This window comes from Oncorhynchus masou, chromosome 14 (assembly GCF_036934945.1).
Source record: "Oncorhynchus masou masou isolate Uvic2021 chromosome 14, UVic_Omas_1.1, whole genome shotgun sequence".
Classification (NCBI taxonomy): domain Eukaryota; kingdom Metazoa; phylum Chordata; class Actinopteri; order Salmoniformes; family Salmonidae; genus Oncorhynchus; species Oncorhynchus masou.
Window position 1 is genome coordinate 15,942,328 of NC_088225.1, and position 25,480 is coordinate 15,967,807.

General features: G+C 44.3%; 1 protein-coding gene across 4 annotated transcripts in view; it reads right to left on the reverse strand.

The window, feature by feature from the left end:
• Window positions 1-25,480, reverse strand: part of LOC135554375 (RNA binding protein fox-1 homolog 3-like) — a 460,460-nt gene that overhangs the window by 136,844 nt on the left and 298,136 nt on the right. Inside the window, exon 1 of one of the 4 annotated variants that reach the window (XM_064986657.1) lies at window positions 18,507-18,951. The exons of the other annotated variants lie outside the window; for them this stretch is intronic. Within the exon in view, the coding sequence (XP_064842729.1) occupies window positions 18,507-18,524 (18 nt within the window). The 5' untranslated portion in view covers window positions 18,525-18,951. Of the gene's footprint in view, window positions 1-18,506; window positions 18,952-25,480 lie in introns of those variants that run through there. 4 annotated transcript variants of the gene reach the window in all.

Below are 25,480 nucleotides of genomic sequence, written 5' to 3' on the forward strand. Positions count from 1 at the left end.
AAAATAACTACATGACCGGCAAAATAACTACATGACCGGCAAAATAACTACACGACTGGCAAAATAACTACATGACCGGCAAAATAACTACATGACCGGCAAAATCACTACATGACCGGCAAAATAACTACATGACCGGCAAAATAACTACACGACTGGCAAAATAACTACACGACCGGCAAAATAACTACATGACCGGCAAAATAACTACATGACCGGCAAAATAACTACATGACCTGCAAAATAACTAAATGACCGGCAAAATAACTACATGACCGGCAAAATAACTACATGACTGGCAAAATAACTAAATGACCGGCAAAATAACTAAATGACCGGCAAAATAACTACAACATGACTGGCAAAATAACTACATGACCGGCAAAATAACTACATGACCGGCAAAATAACTACATGACCGGCAAAATAACTCACTCTGGAATAAGAACGTCTAAAAACATCTGATATTCCGTCAAATATGAGATTAAAATCAAGATAGAGTGCTATCTGATAAAAAAGGGTTGTTTGAGTAGTTTAATTTGGTCAAGGAATTTGCTAGACCCATCTACTGTGCTTCCAGGCAGCCTGCCTCAGCTTGGTGTGGAGACCCCGTGCAGCGACCCTTGTCACCTCGGCTGATCTCTCTCTCGAGCCTCTGATCTGGCTTGCAGCAGTGGCAGCCAGCGGCGGGTGCTGGTTCACCGCGTGACTGCAGTAGCTGTCTGTGTAGCGAGATTAAAGGGTCCGTATCGATCCGCACTGCGCTCATGCATTTTGTATGAGGGAGACATTGTCAAAGAGGCATCTCGGATTAAAAAAGAGGGTAGAGGGAGAGTTCCAGAAAATATGCTGAACTCTGTGAAAAATCCCCTAATGTTGAAGTGTTATGTATGTAAACTCCCTTTAATATAGTAAATTGCCGTGAACTCTCATCGACCGGAGAGATAGTCGTTTTTCAATGCTTTTCTTTTTCATTTGCTGCTTGTAATGTTTGCATTTATGGTTAAAAATGAGAGAGAGAAAAAACGAGTCAAAAAAGAGAATAGGAAGTGGCAGCTAGAGACAGTCTAATGGCGGCACTGAGTCTGTTGGAGAATGCTCAAGTAGAGTGTGAATTATTTACGATGTGTGGCTAGTGTGCGCATAATAAAGTCATCCCACCCAGCAACGCCAGTCAAGAGTGACCAGGAGTATACAAGGAGTATACAGTACTACTATTCTCTTCTACACATCCTTTCTTGCAATCACGCAAAGATTTGCCTTTAACATCATTTTGTTGGGGCCTTTGTTTAGAAAATCCAACTGACCTAACCAAAGTTGTCAAAATCGACTATTTCAAATTCTCATACGGATTTTCAAATCACAAGTTGTTATTTTTCAAAGGTCTTTGCCTTTACACATAAACAATTATGTAGTTGAATTAACCTGAAATGCCCAACATAAAAAATGGCTTGCAAATATGGGCCTTTTTCATATTTGTTGATCTGTACATCCCAGGAATAACTCATGCCTGCATCTTGCTTTGATGATTCTTTTAGAAACATACATAGAGTTTTTATAGTCAGCAGTTTTATTAGTCCTCTTCCATATTTTCTGCTGGTTATCCATGCATACTGTACGTATATGAAGCATGGCCATGTTTTGGCAAAATGCCTACGTTAAAGCCTTTATATTTGCCATAATCCTGGACTCTTGATCCCCCCCAGCACATGTCAATCTCACCTGAACCTCTGTGAAAACAAGACAGAGTAATCAATGCATGATATTCACCATGTGGGAGAGAGGGAGGGAGAAGAGACACTACCAGTGACCAACCAGGATGATTCAAACACACTGATCTCTGGGTGTCAAACAGGGCCTTCTGTCCTCAGTGGCAGCTGATCTGAAACTGAGCCACTGATATAGACCATCTATCAGAAGGCTCATTCATGCTTCTCTTTACTAGCATGTCGTAGGGACATATCCAGTCATGCTGTAACTATGGTAAACACAGACACCTGCACGCAAACGCGCCTGTGCGCGCACGGACACAGGCACGCACACAGGCGCACACACACGCAAACAGGCAAACACAGACACACAGACACACACACAGTCTGATATAATGTCCTGGGGAAGCATTAGCACATATATCAAGGTAAAGTTACACATGAAGAGATAGAGAAGAGGAGATAAAATGCCTTTTACAGCATCAACAATCAAAGCATTTAGTAGATTGGACACGAGCACGTTATGGGAGCTGGATCTGACTAATCTACAAATGGCTTCTTGTTATTAAACTGCTAATTCAGAGGATTAAAGGATCCATGAGAACACAATCCTCTTTACTGGATGTTCCCTGGATGCTGAAGGTGGCTTAAATATTCATTAAGCACACACACACGTGCACTCATATGCGCACATACTCCTACTACTCCTACAGACACCGACATACGCAGATATATACACAGACACAAATATGGTCTCATACACACATACAAACACACCTGTATTCATATACAGTACAGCAGACCCCCCCCCACACACACACACACACACATGCACACACCTGTCTTCATGTACAGTACAGAAGACCCCCCCCCCACGCACATACCCCACGCACATGCACACACCTGCCTTCATGTACAGTACAGAAGACCCCCCCGCACACACACACACATGCACACACCTGTCTTCATGTACAGTACAGAAGACCCCCCCCCCACACACACATGCACACACCTGCCTTCATATACAGTTCAGCAGACCCCCTCCCCCTCTTCCCCCACACATGCACACACACACACACACACACCTGTTTTCATAAACAGTACAGCAGAACCCCTCCCCCACACACACACCTGTCTTCATATACAGTACAACATACCCCCCTTCCCCCACACACGCACACACACCTGTTTTCATAAACAGTACAGCAGAACCCCCACACACACACCTGTCTTCATATACAGTACAACATACCCCCCCCCTTCCCCCCATACATGCACACACACACCTGTTTTCATAAACAGTACAGCAGAACCCCCCCACCACACACACACACACACACACACACACACACACACACACACACACACACACACACACACACACACACACACACACACACACACACACACACACACACACACACACACACCTGTCTTCATATACAGTACAGTAGACCCCCCTTTCTTACCCCCACACATTCACAAACACACACACCTGTTTTCATATACAGTACATCAGACAACCCTATATAACTGATTAATCCCTTTCATTCTTTTTTTGGGTGGTTCACACCGTCATTCCTCCTCTTTCTGGGTCCCAAAACATAATTTGAAGACTGAGTCTCTGTGTCATGAATCACCGTGAGGAAGAGCTCTTAGGTAACGGCATTCAACAGAAAATATGCTCTGTGCACGATAGCAACCATTTTTCCATAAGCAGACAAACTACACCTCTTCTACAGTAAATTGTAAATAAGAACAGTATATCAATGATAACTTGACAATTCATCATGTGTTAATGGAGATCTTCTCTTACTGATTCTAAACTGGTACAATAACATACAACTTATGCATACATGCTCCTCAGCATTATTCATTTTTTAAAGTAAGCTGTTTCAGGCATTTCGAGTTTTATAATGAAAAAATTAAGGTACATTTCAACAGGGGCGCAACTTTCACTGGGGACGTGGGGGAATTGCATTCTGAAATTGCATTTTTGTCCCCCCCCCCCAGTTTTATCATTGGAATGTGATACAAAACAAGGCAACGGTGTGCCTCTGGACCCTGGACCATGCGGATGTTTCCGAGAGGTCGGGTGGGCTGTTTGGAGTGTTTATCCGACTAAAATAAAATAAATACAAAAAAAAAGGTTATGTCCCCCACACTTCTAAAACCAAAATTGCACCCCTGCATTTCCATATCTAAATGATCTATAAAATGTTATGAACGGGAACCTTTGAATGTACATTTCCCCTGTTGGGTTCCGGTGGTCTAAGACAGGCTGTAAATGTACACAGAGCATCAGTGTAAAAGTCAAAGACTCAAAGCTACAGCTGAAGCCAATGGAAAGGTAATGTAGTATTATGAAGAACTACTCTCTGAGGATCACATTACCTGACTTTTACACTGAAATGAACACTGTCATTTATACTGAGCTTTTTAGAATGTATGAATGTGCTGCCTGTGTCATTTTAACTGAGGTCCTCAGCAGGTTTCCTGGTGGAGAAAAACAGACTGAAACCAGAATAGGTCCCCTGTGTTTTAATCAATGGGAGATACCAAAGATACAGGACTATTACAATACTTAACAAATACTGTAACACGCCATTACTATAACTGCTTTATTTAAAAATGTGTTTATTATTAAAACTTCCCTAACAATACTTCAAAATACAGTCGATAACACTAATACAACTACTGATACTAATACCATTGCTACTAATGACAATAACAAAAATAGAAACCTATCTGAACTGTGACAAGTGTTTCAGGATTACAATTTGACTCCTAATGGGTTCTCCTGTAACGCTTTAATTCACTACCTATGCGATATCAATTCCATTATAATCTCATTAAACTACTGCACACTGAGGTGATTTCAAATGAATGTGAAACAGCCAACCGCACACTCCTCCCTAATTGAGCAATAATTTGAACTCATTATTATTGTCCATTATTAAATTAATGAACTTAATGGACTTATTTTCCAAATTGCAAAGACCCCTGGCAACATGTTTTTGATTCCATTAGCAGACATACTGGAGGAAATGAGACACACAGAGGTGTATGTGCAATTAGCCTACCGCTGTGTGCTGATCTTATACTGACTCCATGATGACCACTCTCACCATGCAAGACATGATGTTAAATCTCCATATTATAAAATAATAAAACACTCCTGTCACAAGGTGTATCATATGTAGCCTACGTCACATTCACATGTGACAGTTTTTGAGTAACATTTCATACGAGTGGTTAGGTGAAATCTGACATTTTCTTATAGAAAATGTGAGATTCATCGATAGCCACTTGACAAATTTGCAGGAAAGAAGAAAGCGGACTATCTGCATAAATGCTAGAGGGCAATCGATACCTCACCAACCATAAATGACGCATGTTGATATGGATATTGAATTCTGTATTTAATTAAAACCATACTCCTGCGCTCACTGTCAGAATTCCACAGCTCCACTGTGGATAGTGTTAGACGAGAAGAGGGTTGTACAGTGATTTGTGTTCATCACAGCATGACAAAAAGAACAAGAGAACTGGCCAGTGTGTCAGCACCACATCAATCAGTAATCACATTTCTGTTCTGTTCTCTCCCCCTCTACACTGAAGGACCAAGGCACCACACAGACTCCTCAAAAACACACATCGTCCTGTCTTATCACATCAACAATTTAACACTCATTAGATTTAAAGCCTCCACAAACCTAAGTGTTTGTTTCTCAACAGGAAGTAATTTAAGGGAAGGGCAGACAAAGAGGTATTAAAAGTTATATATATTATATTATATTATATTTTAACATCAACAAAATATAATCATTATCAAATGATGCTTTGCAATGCAACTCAAATGAATGTAATTATTTTTAAACGTACTGTAATCATATTGTATAAAGAAGTCATTTAAGGTGAACTGCTTTGCTTTTTGTGCATGTCCTTTAAATCCTCAAAGTCTGAGGTTGACATTTGCAACAAACAGCCCATAGGCTGAATTAAGAATGGGGCCGTGGTGTTGTAATTTGTTGAAGAAGATAGAATATGCAATTATATTGTAGGAAGTGTCTTAACTTTGTTTACTGTAAACATCCAACATTGACAGTGTCTTTACATCGTAGTAATAAAAAACAGCTGCATAATTTAAAACAACAGAGACCAAATGCTCCTCTGAGGTACAGAATAAGCGCTACATGATATCCTATGAATATCAATGGGTTATAAAAAATTCTGCTCCCCTAAGAGACCAATAGTATACCTCTAGTTATAACTCATTTTGATTTCAAATAGAGTCAATGCCTCAGTTTTTCAACCTGCATTTTGCTGCAGCCCAATGCAATAGCAGCACGCAATGTCAGAACCACAGTAAACGAACGGGCTTTTAAACCAAATTAGTGCATTCTGTACACAACCAAAGCCAGTAAGAATGGGGTCTGAATGAGAGAGACAGAAAGAGTGGACCTCGTGCGACCCAGGGGCCAAGGTAACTACACTTCCACTACAGTATTCACTGCTCATTTGGAAGTCTTTAGTTGTCAACAAAATCAATTTTTCGAGCAAGTCTCCAGTCTCACTGGGTATAGGTCGTAAAATATTTAACCAGTATAGAGATCTGGCAAGTCATTGGTTTAAAAAGAACACACTGCTTTCAGACTAGGCTTCTCTCTATCTCTTCAGAGAGAGCCAGTGGTGATTTGTCTGCCCAGTAAAAAAAAAATGTTGCAACCAAAGATTTGGCAAAACAGTTAAAGAGATTTGTTGGGATTGCCAGTTGAACCATGAAGTGAAATGGAAAATGACAAGCACACGTTAGACTGGCTACCGTCACATTATTCCGAAACATGTATACACTTACATATTTTGGAGCAAAGAAATTGCTGTGTCAACAGCGTCAGATTATACAGCATTTCAATGAGAATTATTTATCAGCTGAAACTCAGTCATATTTATGGGCTCCTCTGCACAGATGAAGAGCCACCTCCACACTGCTGAATATTTCTCTTTCTAGTCTACTTTAACGGGGGCTTTGGCCAGCACACATTAAGGCTGTTGGGCATATGAAAAGACACTGGCAGCTAGTGCAGGCTACTGGGTCACTTCATGGGCAGAATGGACATATGATATCACAATCGTGTCACACATGTAATTACATGTGACTAATGTAATTAAAAGACAAACACACACGTGCGCACATGATTTGAATTTGATTTGTTTGTTTTTATGTGTTCTGTAGACACACACACACACACACACACACACACACACACACACACACACACACACACACACACACACACACACACACACACACACACACACACACACACACACACACACACACACACACACAGTATAGAGTCCAGTACTGACACGGGGTGAAATGAAGGTACCTGTCCTCATCATCCGAGGCCTGTGTGTGCCTGACCTGAAGAGAGGAGGGGTAGGGGAGGTGGGCCTGGGGCATGGCCAGAGGAGGCAGGCTGAGAGAGTAAAGAGACATCCACGGAGACTTATAAAGTCCCAACTACACTTTACAGGGAATGCTGAAATAGTAGTGGCCACTGGCGGGTCATGCTGTCGAAGGCACTCTTTTATTTGCTTCATTCCCTTTGACACCGCCTCTCGATTAGGGTCATAAATCCCCTGAAATCGGTCAATAACCTATAACACTAATGCCACTCTCCTGACATTCATTTTACTGCCTGGGTGCCACAATGTTTCTTAACCCATTGCATGTGACAGAGGATTTTATACTGGCCTCGATTGATTCAGAAGAGTATATAACAACCTTTATATAGTGTGTTTGTGCTTCTATAAAATAACATTGAATATGGAGAGGGTCCAGACAGGAGAATATTCTGTTCACTAGCTTGTTTTATTGGATGTTCTCTAAGTTAGCAGGATATCACAGAGGTAAGATAACACCCAAGCAACTGGCAACTCTGATTTACAGCATGATATTTTGTTTGAATTTTATGAGTACATAACCTGATAATTATATTTGAATAAGTGTATATCCAGGCTGTATCACAACCGGCCGTGATTGGGAGTCCCATTAGGGCGATGCCCACCTGGCCCAGCGTCGTCCAGGTTTGGCCGGTATAGGCCATCATTGTAAATAAGAGTTTGTTTTTAACTGACTTGCCTAGTGAAATAAAGGTTAAATGAAATAAACATAAAATATGAAAGAGTGGAAACCACCCAAATCAGATTTATTGTTTCGGGCTCGAGAGACGGAGGAGAAGTGAAGTCAATTCCTTATCATGCGTGGCAAGTTGCCAGTGGATATGTTTTTTCCATTCTCACTGGGGCTTCTCCTCCAATCGTTTTTGTGTGTGGGAACTGACACTTCAGGGCATATCCATGCCACAGACGTGTTACTGATGTGCATGCCTTCTGTTCCAACACTGATGACAGGATGAAGAATCGCCATATGAGACATACTCATGGAATTACCCACAGTGAAACAGGGCAAAACAAGAGGAATTTATGAGGCACATGCTCTAAGCGAACGAATTGTGTGGATAAAATATATATTCTGAACACAAACGGAATGGGATTTCAAAATAATCTTTATGGTGTACCCGTGTGTTCGCATGTGCCAGGGATGAGTTATTTCATGATCAGACAGACTGCGGTAAAGGGTTCAGACTCTGATCAGACAGACTGCGGTAAAGGGGTTAGACTGATCAGACAGACTGCGGTAAAGGGTTCAGACTCTGATCAGACAGACTGCGGTAAAGGGGTTAGACTGATCAGACAGACTGAGGTAAAGGGGAAAAGACTCTGATCAGACAGACTGTGGTAAAGGGGAAAAGACTCTGATCAGACAGACTGTGGTAAAGGGTTCAGACTCTGATCAGACAGACTGCTGTAAAGGGGTTAGACTGATTAGACAGACTGCGGTAAAGGGTTCAGACTGATCAGACAGACTGCGGTAAAGGGTTCAGACTCTGATCAGACAGACTGCTGTAAAGGGGTTAGACTGATTAGACAGACTGCGGTAAAGGGTTCAGACTGATCAGACAGACTGAGGTAAAGGGGAAAAGACTCTGATCAGACAGACTGTGGTAAAGGGTTCAGACTCTGATCAGACAGACTGCGGTAAAGGGTTCAGACTGATCAGACAGACTGCGGTAAATAATATATAATATAAATAATAATAATATATCCCATTTAGCAGACGCTTTTGTCCAAAGCGTAAAGGGTTAGAAGTCAGGCTGGGGCCACTACTTTTACAGATATGGGTGGTCCCAGCGGGAATCAGACTCTGACAGACGCTGAGGTTGGCGTTAGACTGATCAGACAAGCGCCATGCTCTACCGACTGAGCCACACAGGACCAGGTAAAGGGGTTAGACTGATCAGACAGACTGCGGTAAAGGGTTCAGAATGATCAAACAGACTGCGGTAAAGGGTTTAGACACTGATCAGACAGACTGAGGTAAAGGGTTTAGACACTGATCAGACAGACTGTGGTAAAGGGTTCAGACTCTGATCAGACAGACTGAGGTAAAGGGTTCAGACTCTGATCAAACAGACTGCGGTAAAGGGTTTAGAATGATCAGACAGAATGCGGTAAAGGGTTCAGACTCTGATCAGACAGACTGAGGTAAAGGGGTTAGACTGATCAGACAGACTGTGGTAAAGGGTTTAGAATGATCAGACAGACTGCGGTAAAGGGTTCAGACTCTGATCAGACAGACTGAGGTAAAGGGTTCAGACTGATCAGAAAGACTGCGGTAAAGGGTTTAGACTCTGATTAGACAGACTGCGGTAAAGGGGTTAGACTGATCAGACAGACTGCGGTAAAGGGTTTAGACTGATCAGACAGACTGCGGTAAAGGGTTCAGACTCTGATCAGACAGACTGCGGTAAAGGGTTTAGACTGATCAGACAGACTGGGGTAAAGGGTTCAGACTCTGATCAGACCGACTGCGGTAAAGGGTTCAGACTGATCAGACAGACTGGGGTAAAGGGTTTAGACTGATCAGACAGACTGGGGTAAAGGGTTTAGACTCTGATTAGACAGACTGCGGTAAAGGGGTTAGACTGATCAGACAGACTGCGGTAAAGGGTTTAGACTGATCAGACAGACTGCGGTAAAGGGTTCAGACTCTGATCAGACAGACTGCGGTAAAGGGTTTAGACTGATCAGACAGACTGCGGTAAAGGGTTCAGACTCTGATCAGACAGACTGAGGTAAAGGGTTCAGAATCTGATCAGACAGACTGCGGTAAAGGGGTTAGACTGATTAGACAGACTGCGGTAAAGGGTTCAGACTCTGATCAGACAGACTGCGGTAAAGGGGTTAGACTGATCAGACAGACTGCGATAAAGGGGTGAGACTGATTAGACAGACTGCGGTAAAGGGTTCAGACTCTGATCAGACAGACTGAGGTAAAGGGTTCAGAATCTGATCAGACAGACTGCGGTAAAGGGGTTAGACTGATCAGACAGACTGCGATAAAGGGGTGAGACTGATCAGACAGACTGCGGTAAAGGGTTCAGACTCTGATAAGATAGACTGCGGTAAAGGGGTTAGACTGATCAGACAGACTGCGATAAAGGGGTGAGACTGATCAGACAGAATGCGGTAAAGGGTTCAGACTCTGATCAGACAGACTGCGGTAAAGGGGTTAGACTGATCAGACAGACTGAGGTAAAGGGTTCAGACTCTGATCAGACAGACTGGGGTAAAGGGGTTAGACTGATCAGACAGACTGCGGTAAAGGGTTCAGACTCTGATCAGATAGACTGGGGTAAAGGGGTTAGACTGATCAGACAGACTGTGGTAAAGGGTTTAGACTGATCAGACAGACTGCGGTAAAGGGTTCAGACTCTGATCAGACAGACTGTGGTAAAGGGTTCAGACTCTGATCAGACAGACTGCGGTAAAGGGTTTAGACTCTGATTAGACAGACTGCGGTAAAGGGGTTAGACTGATCAGACAGACTGCGGTAAAGGGTTTAGACTGATCAGACAGACTGAGGTAAAGGGGTTTAGACTCTGATCAGACAGACTGCGGTAAAGGGTTCAGACTCTGATCAGACAGACTGAGGTAAAGGGGTTAGACTGATCAGACAGACTGGGGTAAGGGTTCAGACTCTGATCAGACAGACTGCGGTAAAGGGATTAGACCTATCAGAAAGACTGCGGGAAAGGGTTCAGACTGATCAGAAAGACTGCGGTAAAGGGTTTAGACTCTGATTAGACAGACTGCGGTAAAGGGGTTAGATTGATCAGACAGACTGCAGTAAAGGGTTTAGACTGATCAGACAGACTGAGGTAAAGGGTTCAGACTGATCAGACAGACTGCGGTAAAGGGTTTAGACTGATCAGACAGACTGCGGTAAAGGGTTTAGACTGATCAGACAGACTGAGGTAAAGGGGTTTAGACTCTGATCAGACAGACTGCGGTAAAGGGTTTAGACTGATCAGACAGACTGTGGTAAAGGGTTTAGACTCTGATCAGACAGACTGAGGTAAAGGGTTCAGACTCTGATCAGACAGACTGCGGTAAAGGGGTTAGACTGATCAGACAGACTGAGGTAAAGGGGTTAGACTGATCAGACAGACTGGGGTAAAGGGTTCAGACTCTGATCAGACAGACTGCGGTAAAGGGGTTTAGACTCTGATTAGACAGACTGCGGTAAAGGGGTTAGACTGATCAGACAGACTGCGGTAAAGGGTTCAGACTCTGATCAGACAGACTGCGGTAAAGGGGTTAGACTGATCAGACAGACTGCGGTAAAGGGTTTAGACTGATAAGACAGACTGCGGTAAAGGGGTTAGACTGATCAGACAGCCTGCGGTAAAGGGTTCAGACTCTGATCAGACAGACTGCGGTAAAGGGTTTAGACTGATAAGACAGACTGAGGTAAAAGGGTTAGACTGATCAGACAGACAGTGGTAAAGGGTTCAGACTCTGATCGGACAGACTGCGGTAAAGGGTTTAGACTGATCAGACAGACTGAGGTAAAGGGGTTAGACTGATCAGACAGACTGCGGTAAAGGGGTTTAGACTCTGATTAGACAGACTGCGGTAAAGGGGTTAGACTGATCAGACAGACTGAGGTAAAGGGTTCAGACTCTGATCAGACAGACTGCGGTAAAGGGGTTAGACTGATCAGACAGACTGCGGTAAAGGGTTTAGACTGATAAAACAGACTGCGGTAAAGGGGTTAGACTGATCAGACAGCCTGCGGTAAAGGGTTCAGACTCTGATCAGACAGACTGCGGTAAAGGGTTTAGACTGATCAGACAGACTGAGGTAAAAGGGTTAGACTGATCAGACAGACTGAGATAAGGGTTCAGACTCTGACTGTGTCTCGTTTTAAATGACTGAATTCTCTAAATTGCCTGGAAATAAATCCTGTCTCACTCTTAAGTCTAGCTGACACACACTATGAGCCCAAAGCCTATGAGTTATCTTTCCAATCAGTGTTCAATCATCCATGATGTCTTATCTTATTGATCAGCCTTAAGTATATTGTGTAAGACATCATAAAAGAGGGCAAAATGGTTGAACCTTTGTTCCAGTTTCTCTGTAGATCATCTTTTTTTGTTAAGTTGGTGCCATAAGCCTCCCTCAATATTTCATTTTCCTAGTCCTTGAGTACAGTGGGGGGTGAGCCGGGGCTGCAGGTGAAATGGGGGCTGGGCTTTGGCGCCGTGTATTCTTCTCCTGAATACGCTGCGAGGTACAATCTAACACATTCATGTTCATTCACTGACACACGACCAGGAAACGAATGTACAGTATATCATCTTATCTGATGTAATATTACCATGCTAATGTCTTTGCTAGTGTCTATCATACATTGAAGTCGGTAGTTTACATACACTTAGGTTGGAGTCATTAAAACTCTTTTTTCAACCACTCCACAAATTTCTTGTTTACAAACTATAGTTTTGTCAAGCCGGTTAGGACATCTACTTTGTGCATGACACAAGTCATTTTTCCAACAATTGTTGACAGACAGATTATTTCACTTATAATTCACTGTATCACAATTTCAGTGGGTCAGAAGTGTACATACACTAAGTTGGCTGTGCCTTTAAACAGCTTGGAAAACAGGGATGGCAGCATCAAGTTGTGGGGTGCTTTGCTTCAGGAGGGACTGGTGCACTTCACAATATAGATGGCATCATGAGGCAGGAAAAGTATGTGGATATATTGAAGCAACATCTCAAGACAACAGTCAGGAATTTAAAGCTTGGTCGCAAATATGTCTTCCAAATGGACAATGACCCCAAGCACACTTCCAAAGTTGTGGCAAAATGGCTTAAGGACAACAAAATCAAGGTATTGGAGTGGCCATCACAAAGTCCTGACCTCAATCCCATAGATAATTTATGGGCAGAACTGAAAAAGCATGCGTGAGCAAGGAGGCCTACAAACCTGACTCAGTTACACCAGCTCTGTCAGGAGGAATGGGCCAAAATTCACCCAACTTATTGTGGGAAGCTTGTGGAAGGCTACCCGAAACATTTGACCCAAGTTAAACAATTTTAAGGCAATGCTACCAAATACTAATTGAGTGTATGTAAACCTCTGACCCACTGGGGATGTGATGAAAGAAATAAAAGCTGAAATAAATCATTCTCTTTACTATTATTCTGACATTTCATATTCTTAAAATAAAGTGGTGATCCTAACTGACCTAAGACAGGGAATTTTTACTGGAATTAAATGTCAGGAATTGTGAAAAAATGAGTTTAAATGTATTAGGCTAAGGTGTATGTAAACTTACAACTTCAACTGTATGTGCATTAGCAAGTTTCCATTTTACTACCAAACTGGCTCCTCTGCTGTTCATTGTTTCCAGGCAGTTGTTAAAGCTGCAGTTCCTCTCTGTCTTTCTCCATCTCAGCCTCGTGACAAAAAGCCCATAGAACGATCTGGCCTTTAATCACTAAAACAGATTTTATTTTTCCTCTCTCTGGAATGGCTGGAGCTGAATTGACGTGTAGCCTCCACAGCGCCGAGGCAAAATGGCCGTCCCAGTAACGGCTCACAAGCCCCTGGACAACCTGAGGCAAGGCCATCCAATCCCACATCATTAAGGCTAGAGTCCTTTATTGTGTTGGAAGGCATTAAACGGTGCGCTGGCTCTAGCCCTGAAGTCACACTCCACTAGGAGAAAACAGCAGAAAAATAACAGCACAGCTGGATAATGACTTTTCCCTGGGAGGCTGACCATGTGTACGAAAGTGCTAATGATAGCAGGTACAATAAGCGAGCGCAAGGCTTTTACTGCGTCCAGATATATTTTCCTCAGCAAAACTTGCCAGTGATTTCCCCCTTGTAGGTGTCTTTCTGTAGTTTAAGAAGAGCCCCCCACCCCCTCCTCCTCCTCTCCCTCTATCCCTCTCTCCCTCCATTCTCTTCCTTCTCCAGTATCTAATCTCCTTATCAGCTGTACAGCTAATATCAAAGAGGACTGCGGTGTGAAAATCCTGCGAGTAAAACCCACTGTCGGAGTCTAATTACAATTAGCTGGGCTCCAGACCCATTAGGCCTGGGGGGAAGAGTGCAAAAGCGCAGAAAATTAAAGCTACTGATCGCTAATGATCCCACAGACTAAAGGAATGGGTTCAGATTTGGGGATCTCTGAAATACACCCCGTCTCTTCTTCCTGTTTCTAAGTCTAAAGGAGGATCTCCAAGCCTTCTTTCAAATGCTCTGAGGGAAGGTGCAATTACGATGTTTCCACAAGGTCTGGAGGCTGAAAGTTGTTCAACTGTTGGGGTGACACAGCCATTATTGTTTTGTTATTAAATTAGACAAAACATATCCTGCTAAAAACCATGAGAATGTAGACGATAATAGTTTCTCCGCAAAGCTTTATAGCACACCAAAGTTCACGCCGTTTATGGCATGCCATGACACTAGCCCGTGTCTGCGTGTCATGTGAGTAGTAAAACGTGCCTATGAAAGTTAATGAATGGTTATTAACCGCCATTATCCCATGTTACGAGTAACTTCATATTGATTTATGTACCTCACATCTTCACAAGTTCCCTTCAAGTGAAGCACTACTAAAATTCACCTTAAAAAGGAAATACCTCTCGTTTGATGATGTAAGCCCCAAGTTCTTCCTGGCGGCTGTGTTGGAGGACTATCCGGAGCAGGGAGATAGAAGAGTCCAGAGTTATTAGGGCCGTCAGGTAAGTGCGTGGCGACAGCGACAGCGGCCTGGGATGGGGGTGGAGGGAGAGGCGGCTAGCACCAGCTAATGAAAGCGTCTCAGGGAGTACTAAAGAGTCTACGTGACACTACTCCTAATTCGTCTGTCTGAGGACACAGATCAATTAATACATTAACAAACGATCAGAGACACTTCATCTTGCAATATGAAACCAGCAGCCTGGACTTGCTGCCCGGCCTCTCGTCCTGAATGGCTGATCAGCTCTACTTCCATACACTGCAGGCCTCCATGCATCTCAACAGCCTCCACTAGTCAGACAGATAAAGATGTTGTAGATGCACATGTTTTGCTACAATTATTGTAATTGTTTTTATCCAATTTCATGACTCTCTGGATAATATGAGTCATTCAAAAGGTACAGTAGTTTGTTCAGATTTCTGATAGACTTTTCTTTGCGTTCTGACAAAACATAGTAACACTAACTTTTCATAATGATGCCATTACAATACTGAATCACGAACATTGGGACAGAGTATTCCCAGAGTTGTTTTATTTTATTTATATCTAATACAACCAATCACCTCTTGGCTAAGTAACGTGATGCCTCACCCCAACACACTAGGCATCGTCTAGCCATGGAACCCCATGTTGTTTCAAACACACAAACAAACCATTCAAGTACAGTAGGTCAAACATAGTGAAAGATTCAGTGGATTCAGTGGCGGGGACTGGCACAGCCATTACAGTAATTTGTTAATCCTGTTGCAGGAGAACTTTCCTGCAATGCAGGAAATGTAAAACTTGTATTGTATTTGAGGTCACTTTGACTTGATTTTCCCTAACAAAAAAATGTATCAACCCATTCAAAAATGTCCATTAATTATAATCCACATAATAATTCCCATTTCCTATTGCTACAGGATTATTTTCCTGGTGTAGTAAATTGGCTCAAATTAAGATCCTACATCTGTAGCGTGAGTGAGTGTGTTGGTGGTGTGTTGGGGAAGTCAACAGTAAACCAACGCTCTACACCAGCCAAGGCAGCCATATATCCACTCTCCCCCCATTACCAGGCTCTCCGCTCAGAAGCCAGGACCCTGCCCTGCTCAATTATTCATGGCATTCAGGGGAAGACAGAAACATTCATGTTTTCTCCCCTCCTCGCCTCCTCTTCTAATGCAAAGGAACAAACGACTGAAGTGAATGGCCACCCATCCATTCCTCCCTCTCCATTTCTCAATCGTCCATCTCTTGGATTTTTCCGGTTTGCTCCACCTCTAGTGACAGAGGTGGAGGTGGTGGTTGGGGAGAGGAGGGCAGTAACGAACACTGACCAGACGGTCTGTTGCTGTTTGGAGTTTTACTTCTGGGCGGAGGAGGAGATGGTGGTGGGTGGTACCCAAGAGTATGCTGCATAACCAGGGCCTGTCTTTGGATCCACATTCATCTATATCAGGGGGCAGCAGGGAAATGTAAGCCAAAGGTAATTGCCCCGGATAAGAACATCTGCTTGGTGAATAAATATTCTAATGAGGGGAGCTCACAGGTTCCCCAGACTGATCCAGTGCTGACAGTCCTCCGGAGGGACGACAGGTAATACTCAACACCTGCACCTCAAATGGGAGAGAGACGCTCCCTTCCTCCCTCCCCTGCCACAGTAACTAAATGCTGGGCGACAACAACACACACCACAGCATTGTGTAAATATTCTCCCACATTAACTGGGTTAGATAGAGATTCCAGGAGTGCCAGCCAGGCCCCCTCTGTGCCACACTGTCCATGCCCAAGCCGCAACTTCTCCCAGCATGCAGCTGTGGGGCACAGGAAGGGAATGGCTGAGATGTGGCAATGAAAGAGGAGGAGTAGTCAGGCTAGATTGAGCGAGGGAGCCCCGTGGCACACACACACCTTCAAAGGGGCCTGCTCGCTCAAAGACATGGAGATGCCTTTCCCAATTAGCATCAAACCCCTGTTAGCACGTAGCACCTCACAGGAACACTTCATTGCTTTGACTGCTGGGTAGGCCTGTGTCGGACAGTTTTACTCTGCCTAAACTGCAGTACTATAGAGGGAGTAGGGGAGCAGCTAGGGCTCCACTTTATGTCATGTTTTTGATATATAACATTCTGTATTATTCATACACTTGGCTGTTGCTTTCATGGAAAATAACAAATAATTCTGAGGCTCAGATTGGACTGAACTGGAGGCTGGTAGAGTCGAGTATCTTACACAACCGATTCTCCCCTCACTGAAATCCAAAACTGACAATCGATAGCCACAAGCACGCCGATGCGTTCCCACTATGCAACAGTCGCAACCCAAATTCCACCACAGTTCAATAGCTTTATGATCAGAATGCAAAAGATTGGAGGGAAAGTATTTTTTAGAAATCCTTAAGTTTACTGTGTCTTGGTACGGATGGTTGTGAAAAAATGTATGTCTGTAAATTAATATGGATTGCAAGGAGCTGCAATCTGCATTACTGTAGACATCTCAACGTAGAAGGGAGGAATAGCAGAGGGTATTGAGTGGGGATGGTTGTGGTGGGGAGGGAATGGAAAACCACACAGCAGACACAACTGATCTGACTAATTACCAATGATCTCATACACAATTAATTAGCACCTCTGGATAAAGCACTGTACACATTCTTACTGTATCTTATACACAACTTATTTATGGTCAAAATGTTTTGGAGTGGAATAAAAAGGACTAAGCTATGGGTGGTAAAATGGGAAATAAAACCCCTTTAAAATACGTTCAAAGAAGATATCCATAAACAGTGAATCCAAAATGTGGCCCCCAAAAGTGTAGCAGCAACAGTTTGAGGAACTGATCAAAACAAACATATATAGCTTCAAATGGTCCATACATGCCGGTTGGTTTAATTGTTAACTATGTCTGCAGAATGTGAACGGAGGGAGAAATATGGTGAGGTGAAAATAATATCCAGTTAAATAAATCTTTGGTGAGGAGGTTGAATGAATCTCAGGTGAAAAGGGAGGTAAGTGGCAGGCTTCTATAGAATAAGGTTAAACAACCCAGTGCTCTCCCATCAATAAAACAACACATGAAAGTTGAATAATCATCAGCTCTGTTCATGCATTTGGGAGGTGTGACACACACCCCGACCACAACTGAAGAGAAATGGAATAATTGTAGATGTGTGCAAACACAATTTGACCAACTGCGACAAAACTGCACTAATGAAATCACCACCGACCGGGTAGTTTTGTAATGTTCCTAACACACACCCACACACACACACACACACGCACACGCACGCACGCACACACACACACACACACACACACACACACACACACACACACACACACACACACACACACACACACACACACACACACACACACACACACACACACACACACACACACACACATAGGCGTCTCTGAGCATTCACACACACACACACACACACACACACACACACACACACACACACACACACACACACACACACACACACACACACACACACACACACACACACACACACACACACACACACACACACACACACACACACACACACACACACACACACTCTACCTCCCTCTGCAGTTCGAGGCAACACAAAGGTCAACAAAAAGAGAGCAACTCTGTGGTACAGTACTCACCCAAAAATACATCATCATTTCGGATGTGGGACAGGTGAGGTGCAGGCACGGCGGAGAGTGTGGGGTTGAGCAGCGGGACAAGTCCAGCCAGTTTGAGCGTCAGGAAGAGAGGCGAGTCCGACCGCTTGGAACGAGTGCTTTACTGGTCCCTCTTCCACTGGGGCAGCCCTCCCTCTCAACTGTTCAATGGGGCTCGACTAGCTTTCCCCTCTTCTCTTCTTCCTCTGCCCTTCAATTTTCAAAAGCCGCCTTTTTCCTCTTCTTTCAGCCTCACAGAGAAGAAGCAGACAGAGAGAGAGGAAAGCTTGGGAGGTGTTCTAACCTTTTTCTTTTGATACTCTTGCCTCTCCACGCCACTCACTTTCTCTCTCCCGCTCTCTCTCTATCTTGCTCTCTCTCTCTCCTTCTCTCACTCTGTCCTGCTCTCTCTCTCTCCCTCTCTCCCTTGCTCTCTCTCTACTCCCTCTCCCACTCGATTTTCTCTCACTCTTTGGCTTGTGCTGTCTCTTATTGGTGAATGTGGAATCAGTCAGTACAGTGCGGAGGCTCAACTACAGCAGGAGCAGCCTGCGCCTGACAGCTGCCTCCAGCATTCCTCCACTGGAGCCGTGCTCCTCTGCATAGAGGGGTGCTGTGCTGCGCGCCGAACAAATCGGGATCTCACAGACGGTACTGTAAAATTCAGCATCCCAGGGTGGGGGATGGAGGTGGTGGGGGTTGGTGATGGATAGAGCGGCAGGGTGGGGGGGGGGGGAGGGAAGAGGGTTTTCTGTTGATGATGATGCTATTGATGGTGGCGGGCTATCTGAGGCGGGAGTGAGAAGATCACTCTCCTCTTTTCACTTTCTGACTGACTGAGACGATGTACTTAAGTTATGGCAGCTGAATGTACTGAATGTACTGTGCCAATAAAGACTGAATGTACTGATAGTATGCCAAGGGGAACTAGGAGCATCAGCTTGTTCTCACTCTTTTCTACTTTTCTGCAAAGGTTGTGTGTGTGTGTGTGTCCAGTGCGTGTGCCAATCTTGTTTCAGCTATAGGATCAACCAGAAATAGAGTGGTCAAGAAAAACCAAGGGGGTTCAGATGGACCAAATTGTAGTTGGTAGTCATATAAAGTAGGTATGGCATATGAAAGAAGAATTTGGTTAGGAGTGAGAACGAAACTCTGTGCTGTGGGTGTGGGTGCCGAGAGACACGCTTTTGTGTGTTCTCCATCTGGTGGCTGTTAAGGGGAGGGGAGGGAGGGAGGAGGCTCGCCTATCTTTTAGACAGCATTGTAACAATGAGCCTGCCTCAGCAAATTTCTAAACATATCATCAATACACGACTGGGCGCTAACGCTTTTAATATTAACCCTGTGGCAACCAGGGCAGACTGCGGAGAGCTGGAGTGTTTCTGCGGCTTCCTCCACTGCTGGATCATCCAATAAAATACGTCCTGGGGGATGAGCTAATTTGTTGTAGGATCCTAAAGAACATTTGCCAGCCATAGAGAACATTGTGGTAATGAACAGAAGAGATATATTCAGGTTATGTTACCCATCAGTAATTGCCACATAAGGAGGCTGAGTTAAATTCGCAGTTTGCAGCTGGCTCTGAGCGAATTGTGTACACAAGGGGCCTCGTTCATATGGCATTACTGTCATCTTAAATTTATCAACTGTTTTTTTTTTCTTACCCCTTTTGTTTTCTTTTAAAAATGAGCAATTGATCGTTGAAATGTAAAACACCAGACGGTTATTTTAGGAACTCCAAATATTCAGTCAAATATAGCTCATGCATAAGTAATGCATTTCTCACTACTTTGTTCTTTTGTTATTGCTAGATCACAAGAGAGCCCCTCCAGCACTGTGTACACACAATCTATTATTGTGGGCATTAACATACAAGTCATCCATATCTTTTTTACATGTCCACCAGACTCAATGGATTTACATTAGCAATCACGGTGGGTAAGCCCCCCCCCCTCCTCCATCAATCTCTGATGGGAAATAAAAATGAAATGCACTTCTCAGGCAACTCGGATTAAGGATCACGCTTTTATCAAATACTGAAGTCTATTTCAAGTCCTCCTCATAAATAACTGAGGGGAAGGAGAGAGAGAGAAGGAGCGAAGAGAGAAAGGGAGGGAGCAAAAGGAGAGACAGAGAGAAAGATGGAGGGAAGGAGGAGGGGGAAAGAGACAGGCAGAGGGGGAGAGAGAGTGCATCACAGACTGAAGCTAATACGCAGGGCACTTGGGGTTTTAGGGATTAGAAAAAAGGTAGAATGGAGAAAATAAGATGAGAATTTGAAGGCATTTTAGCATCAAATAATCCCCATGTCTCCTTTCCAGGGATCTCCAGCCCTCAATTACCCATGAAAATGGAAACAGAAAGGGAATTGGGAAGAAGATGGAGCGTCTGGGCCGAGACATGTTGTTTTTCTCCTCCTACTCTCCTACTTCTATTCTCTCACCAGCTCCATTTTTCCATCCTATATAGTGTTTACCAGGATGCTAGTGGCTTTCCCGCCCATTTAGATTTCCCACCAACGTCTAGACTCCCCCAGGGGACTCAGATGTCCATTATGGAGCCAAGTGCCTAAAGCTTTCAGAGAGAAAGAAGGAAGTAAAGGACTTAAATGCACTTTATTCAGCCCGACAATGGCCACCCTCAGCTCAGGATCTCCCCCCTTTTATAGGAAAAATCCACCCAATTGACTTTTGGTATTTTTTTCATTAGTCCACTGTTGCTACAGATGATGCAAAAGCACATCGCCATGATGATGTGGCAAGTGACACTTTGCTTCTTGAAAGTCTAATATCTTGAAAACTTGACTGCTGACATGCAATCTAATGTGGGACTGTATCAACCGCGGACGAATGAAAAAATACCAAAAAATTGTTTTTGAGTGGAGTTTTCCTTTAATATTTCATGGTAATCCTAGTGCTTGTTACCAGGAATATCCCCGTATCTGCTGTTGGACCATGCCCTGTTCTTCTCATCTTTACAGTGAGAGCATTGAGCTACGGTCCTCTGAGCACTCAGCCCAGGCCCCTGCCTTGAGGACGGGGTCTTAAGGGTCTTGGTATATACTAGACATGGTTCTCTCACCCCAGCCCCAGCCCCATCCCCATTTCTCTATTAGTCTATGGTGGCTGGTCTCAGCTGCTTCAACTAATGGGCTTTGTGCTGGTTGACCCAAAGACAGGAAGAAAGGATTCTCCATCCTGTGTCTCGTAGAAGGACTGTCTCTAATGACAATTCACTTTAAAGTGTTTCAAGAACAGCTGGTAAGGATCCACAGATGTACTTTATTCACAGGTAGATATTGATATTTCTATATGAGGAGGATCAGACTCATAACTAAGACTTCTGAACAGGTGGAAACATCCTCAAAGGTTTTAGCGATGGGGAAATAGGCCACCGCAGAAAGAAGGATTTTAAGGAAATATACTTTAAAAGTGGCAAGCCCTGAAATCCTCTGAAAAACGTCAGTGCTCTACATTCCACTTGCTGCAAAACATATAGTCAATTCCAATATATGAACTAGTCTTTCAAATTGAAAGAAAGAAAATACCCAACATCAAACAAACACATACAGTACACATACATTGAGTACACCAACCACAGCAACACACACAGACTGTACTGTATAGTCTGATGTTAATAACGCAGTGTTCACGTGGCATCTTGGTAGTGTTCAGCAACAGGGGCTGTGTAATTAGGGGTTGTGTGAGACCGAGGAGGGGCCTGTGCTGATATCACTCCGGGGACAGACCTGGTGTGTCTGTCTGTGTGAGAGGCAGGCACAGTGAGTACCGTACTGTACACTGCCTGCCACACCTTGCTGTCACAGTGTGTACGGCAACACAATACAACACACCTTGTAATGAACAAGTGGTCCACACTGTTCCTCTATCCTGAGAGCAAAGCACTGCAGTCAAGTCAATGCCACAACAAGCAGCACCGGAACAGACAGCAGGAACGACATGGAGAAAAGCTACACTGCATTACCTACTACCTGTGTGTGTGTGCGTGTGCATGTGCGTGTGCGCGTATGCGTGTGTGCGTGTGTGCGTGTGTGTGTGTGTGTGTGTGTGTGTGTGTGTAAAATGGCACCGGAAGAAATGGCAGCAGTTTTACGGGCGCCCAACCAATTGTGCTATTATTAAATCAAATCAAATCAAATTTTATTTGTCACATACACATGGTCAGCAGATGTTAATGCGAGTGTAGCGAAATGCTTGTGCTTCTAGTTCCGACAATGCAGTAATAACCAACAAGTAATCAAACTAACAATTCCAAAACTACTACCTTATAGACACAAGTGTAAGGGGATAAAGAATATGTACATAAAGATATATAAATGAGTGATGGTAGAGAGTGGCATAGGCAAGATACAGTAGATGGTATTGAGTACAGTATATACATATGAGATGAGTATGTAAACAAAGTGGCACAGTTAAAGTGGCTAGTGATACATGTATTACATAAAGATGCAGTAGATGATATAGAGTACAGTATATATGTATACATATGAGATGAATAATGTAATATGTAATATGTAAACATTATATTAGGTAGCATTTTTTAAAGTGGCTAGTGATATATTTTACATCATTTCCCATCAATTCCCATTATTAATGTGGCTGGAGTTGAGTCAGTGTGTTGGCAGCAGCCACTCAATGTTAGTGGTGGCTGTTTAACAGTCTGATGGCCTTGAGATAGAAGCTGTTTTTCAGTCTCTCGGTCCCAGCTTTGATGCACCTGTACTGACCTCGCCTTCTGGATGATAGCGGGGTGAACAGGCAGTGGCTCGGGTGGGTCTTGTCCTTGATGATCTTTATGGCCTTCCTGTGACATCGGGTGGTGTAGGTGTCCTGGAGGGCAGGTAGTTTGCCCCCGGTGATGCGTTGTGCAGACCTCACTACCCTCTGGAGAGCCTTACGGTTGTGGGCGGAGCAGTTGCCGTACCAGGCGGTGATACAGCCCGACAGGATGCTCTCGATTGTGCATCTGTAGAAGTTTGTGAGTGCTTTTGGTGACAAGCCGAATTTCTTCAGCCTCCTGAGGTTGAAGAGGCGCTGCTGCGCCTTCTTCACAATGCTGTCTGTGTGGGTGGACCAATTCAGTTTGTCTGTGATGTGTATGCCGAGGAACTTAAAACTTGCTACCCTCTCCACTACGGTTCCATCGATGTGGATAGGGGGGTGTTCCCTCTGCTGTTTCCTGAAGTCCACAATCATCTCCTTAGTTTTGTTGACGTTGAGTGTGAGGTTATTTTCCTGACACCACACTCAGAGGGCCCTCACCTCCTCCCTGTAGGCCGTCTCGTCGTTGTTGGTAATCAAGCCTACCACTGTTGTGTCATCCGCAAACTTGATGATTGAGTTGGAGGCGTGCGTGGCCATGCAGTCGTGGGTGAACAGGGAGTACAGGAGAGGGCTCAGAACGCACCCTTGTGGGGCCCCAGTGTTGAGGATCAGCGGGGTGGAGATGTTGTTGCCTACCCTCACCACTTGGGGCGGCCCGTCAGGAAGTCCAGTACCCAGTTGCACAGGGCGGGGTCGAGACCCAGGGTCTCGAGCTTGATGACGAGCTTGGAGGGCACTATGGTGTTAAATGCCGAGCTGTAGTCGATGAACAGCATTCTCACATAGGTATTCCTCTTGTCCCGATGGGTTAGGGCAGTGTGCAGTGTGGTTGAGATTGCATCGTCTGTGGACCTATTTGGGCGGTAAGCAAATTGGAGTGGGTCTAGGGTGTAAGGTAGGGTGGAGGTGATATGGTCCTTGACTAGTCTCTCAAAGCACTTCATGATGACGGAAGTGAGTGCTACGCGGCGGTAGTCATTTAGCTCAGTTACCTTAGCTTTCTTGGGAACAGGAACAATGAATACGTCCGTAAACACCTCAGCCAGCTGGTCTGCGCATGCTCTGAGGGCGTGGCTGGGGATGCCGTCTGGGCCTGCAGCCTTGCGAGGGTTGACACGTTTAAATGTTTTCCTCACGTCGGCTGCAGTGAAGGAGAGTCCGCATGTTTTGGTTGCGGGCCGTGTCAGTGGCACTGTATTGTCCTCAAAGCGGGCAAAAAAGTTATTTAGTCTGCCTGGGAGCAAGACATCCTGGTCCGTGACGGGGCTGGTTTTCTTTTTGTAATCCGTGATTGACTGTAGACCCTGCCACATACCTCTTGTGTCTGTGCCGTTGAATTGAGATTCAACTTTATCTCTATACTGACGCTTAGCTTGTTTGATTGCCTTGCGGAGGGAATAGCTACACTGTTTGTATTCGGTCATGTTTCCGGTCACCTTGCCCTGATTAAAAGCAGTGGTTCGCGCTTTCAGTTTCACACGAATGCTGCCATCAATCCACGGTTTCTGGTTTGGGAATGTTTCAATCGTTGCTATGGGAACGACATCTTCAACGCACGTTCTAATGAACTCGCTCACCGTATCAGCGTATTCGTTAATGTTGTTGTTTGATGCAATACGAAACATATCCCAGTCCACGTGATGGAAGCAGTCTTGGAGTGTGGAATCAGATTGGTCGGACCAGCGTTGAAGAGACCTCAGCGCGGGAGCTTCTTGTTTTAGTTTCTGTCTGTAGGCAGGGATCAACAAAATGGAGTCATGGTCAGCTTTTCTATGTGTTTCTGCCACCGTATATTACGGAGACAGTGATCAGGACAGTGATCACTCACCTCGGATTAGACTAACATTTTTCTTCAATAAGCAGGACACACAGGACATACGCCAGACACCCGACAAGGCCAACAACCCAGTTATTGGCAAGAAGAAGAGACGCAGGTACAGAGGACACAGAGCGGGGTGCCTCGTAAGGATCTGCAGAAAGCGAGTGGGAAAGGTGCTGTTACCGTCAATATTACTCGCCAAAGTGCCATCATTGGACAATAAATAAGATGAGGTACCACCAACGGGACATCAAAAACTGTAATATCTTATGTTTCACTGAATCGTGGCTGAA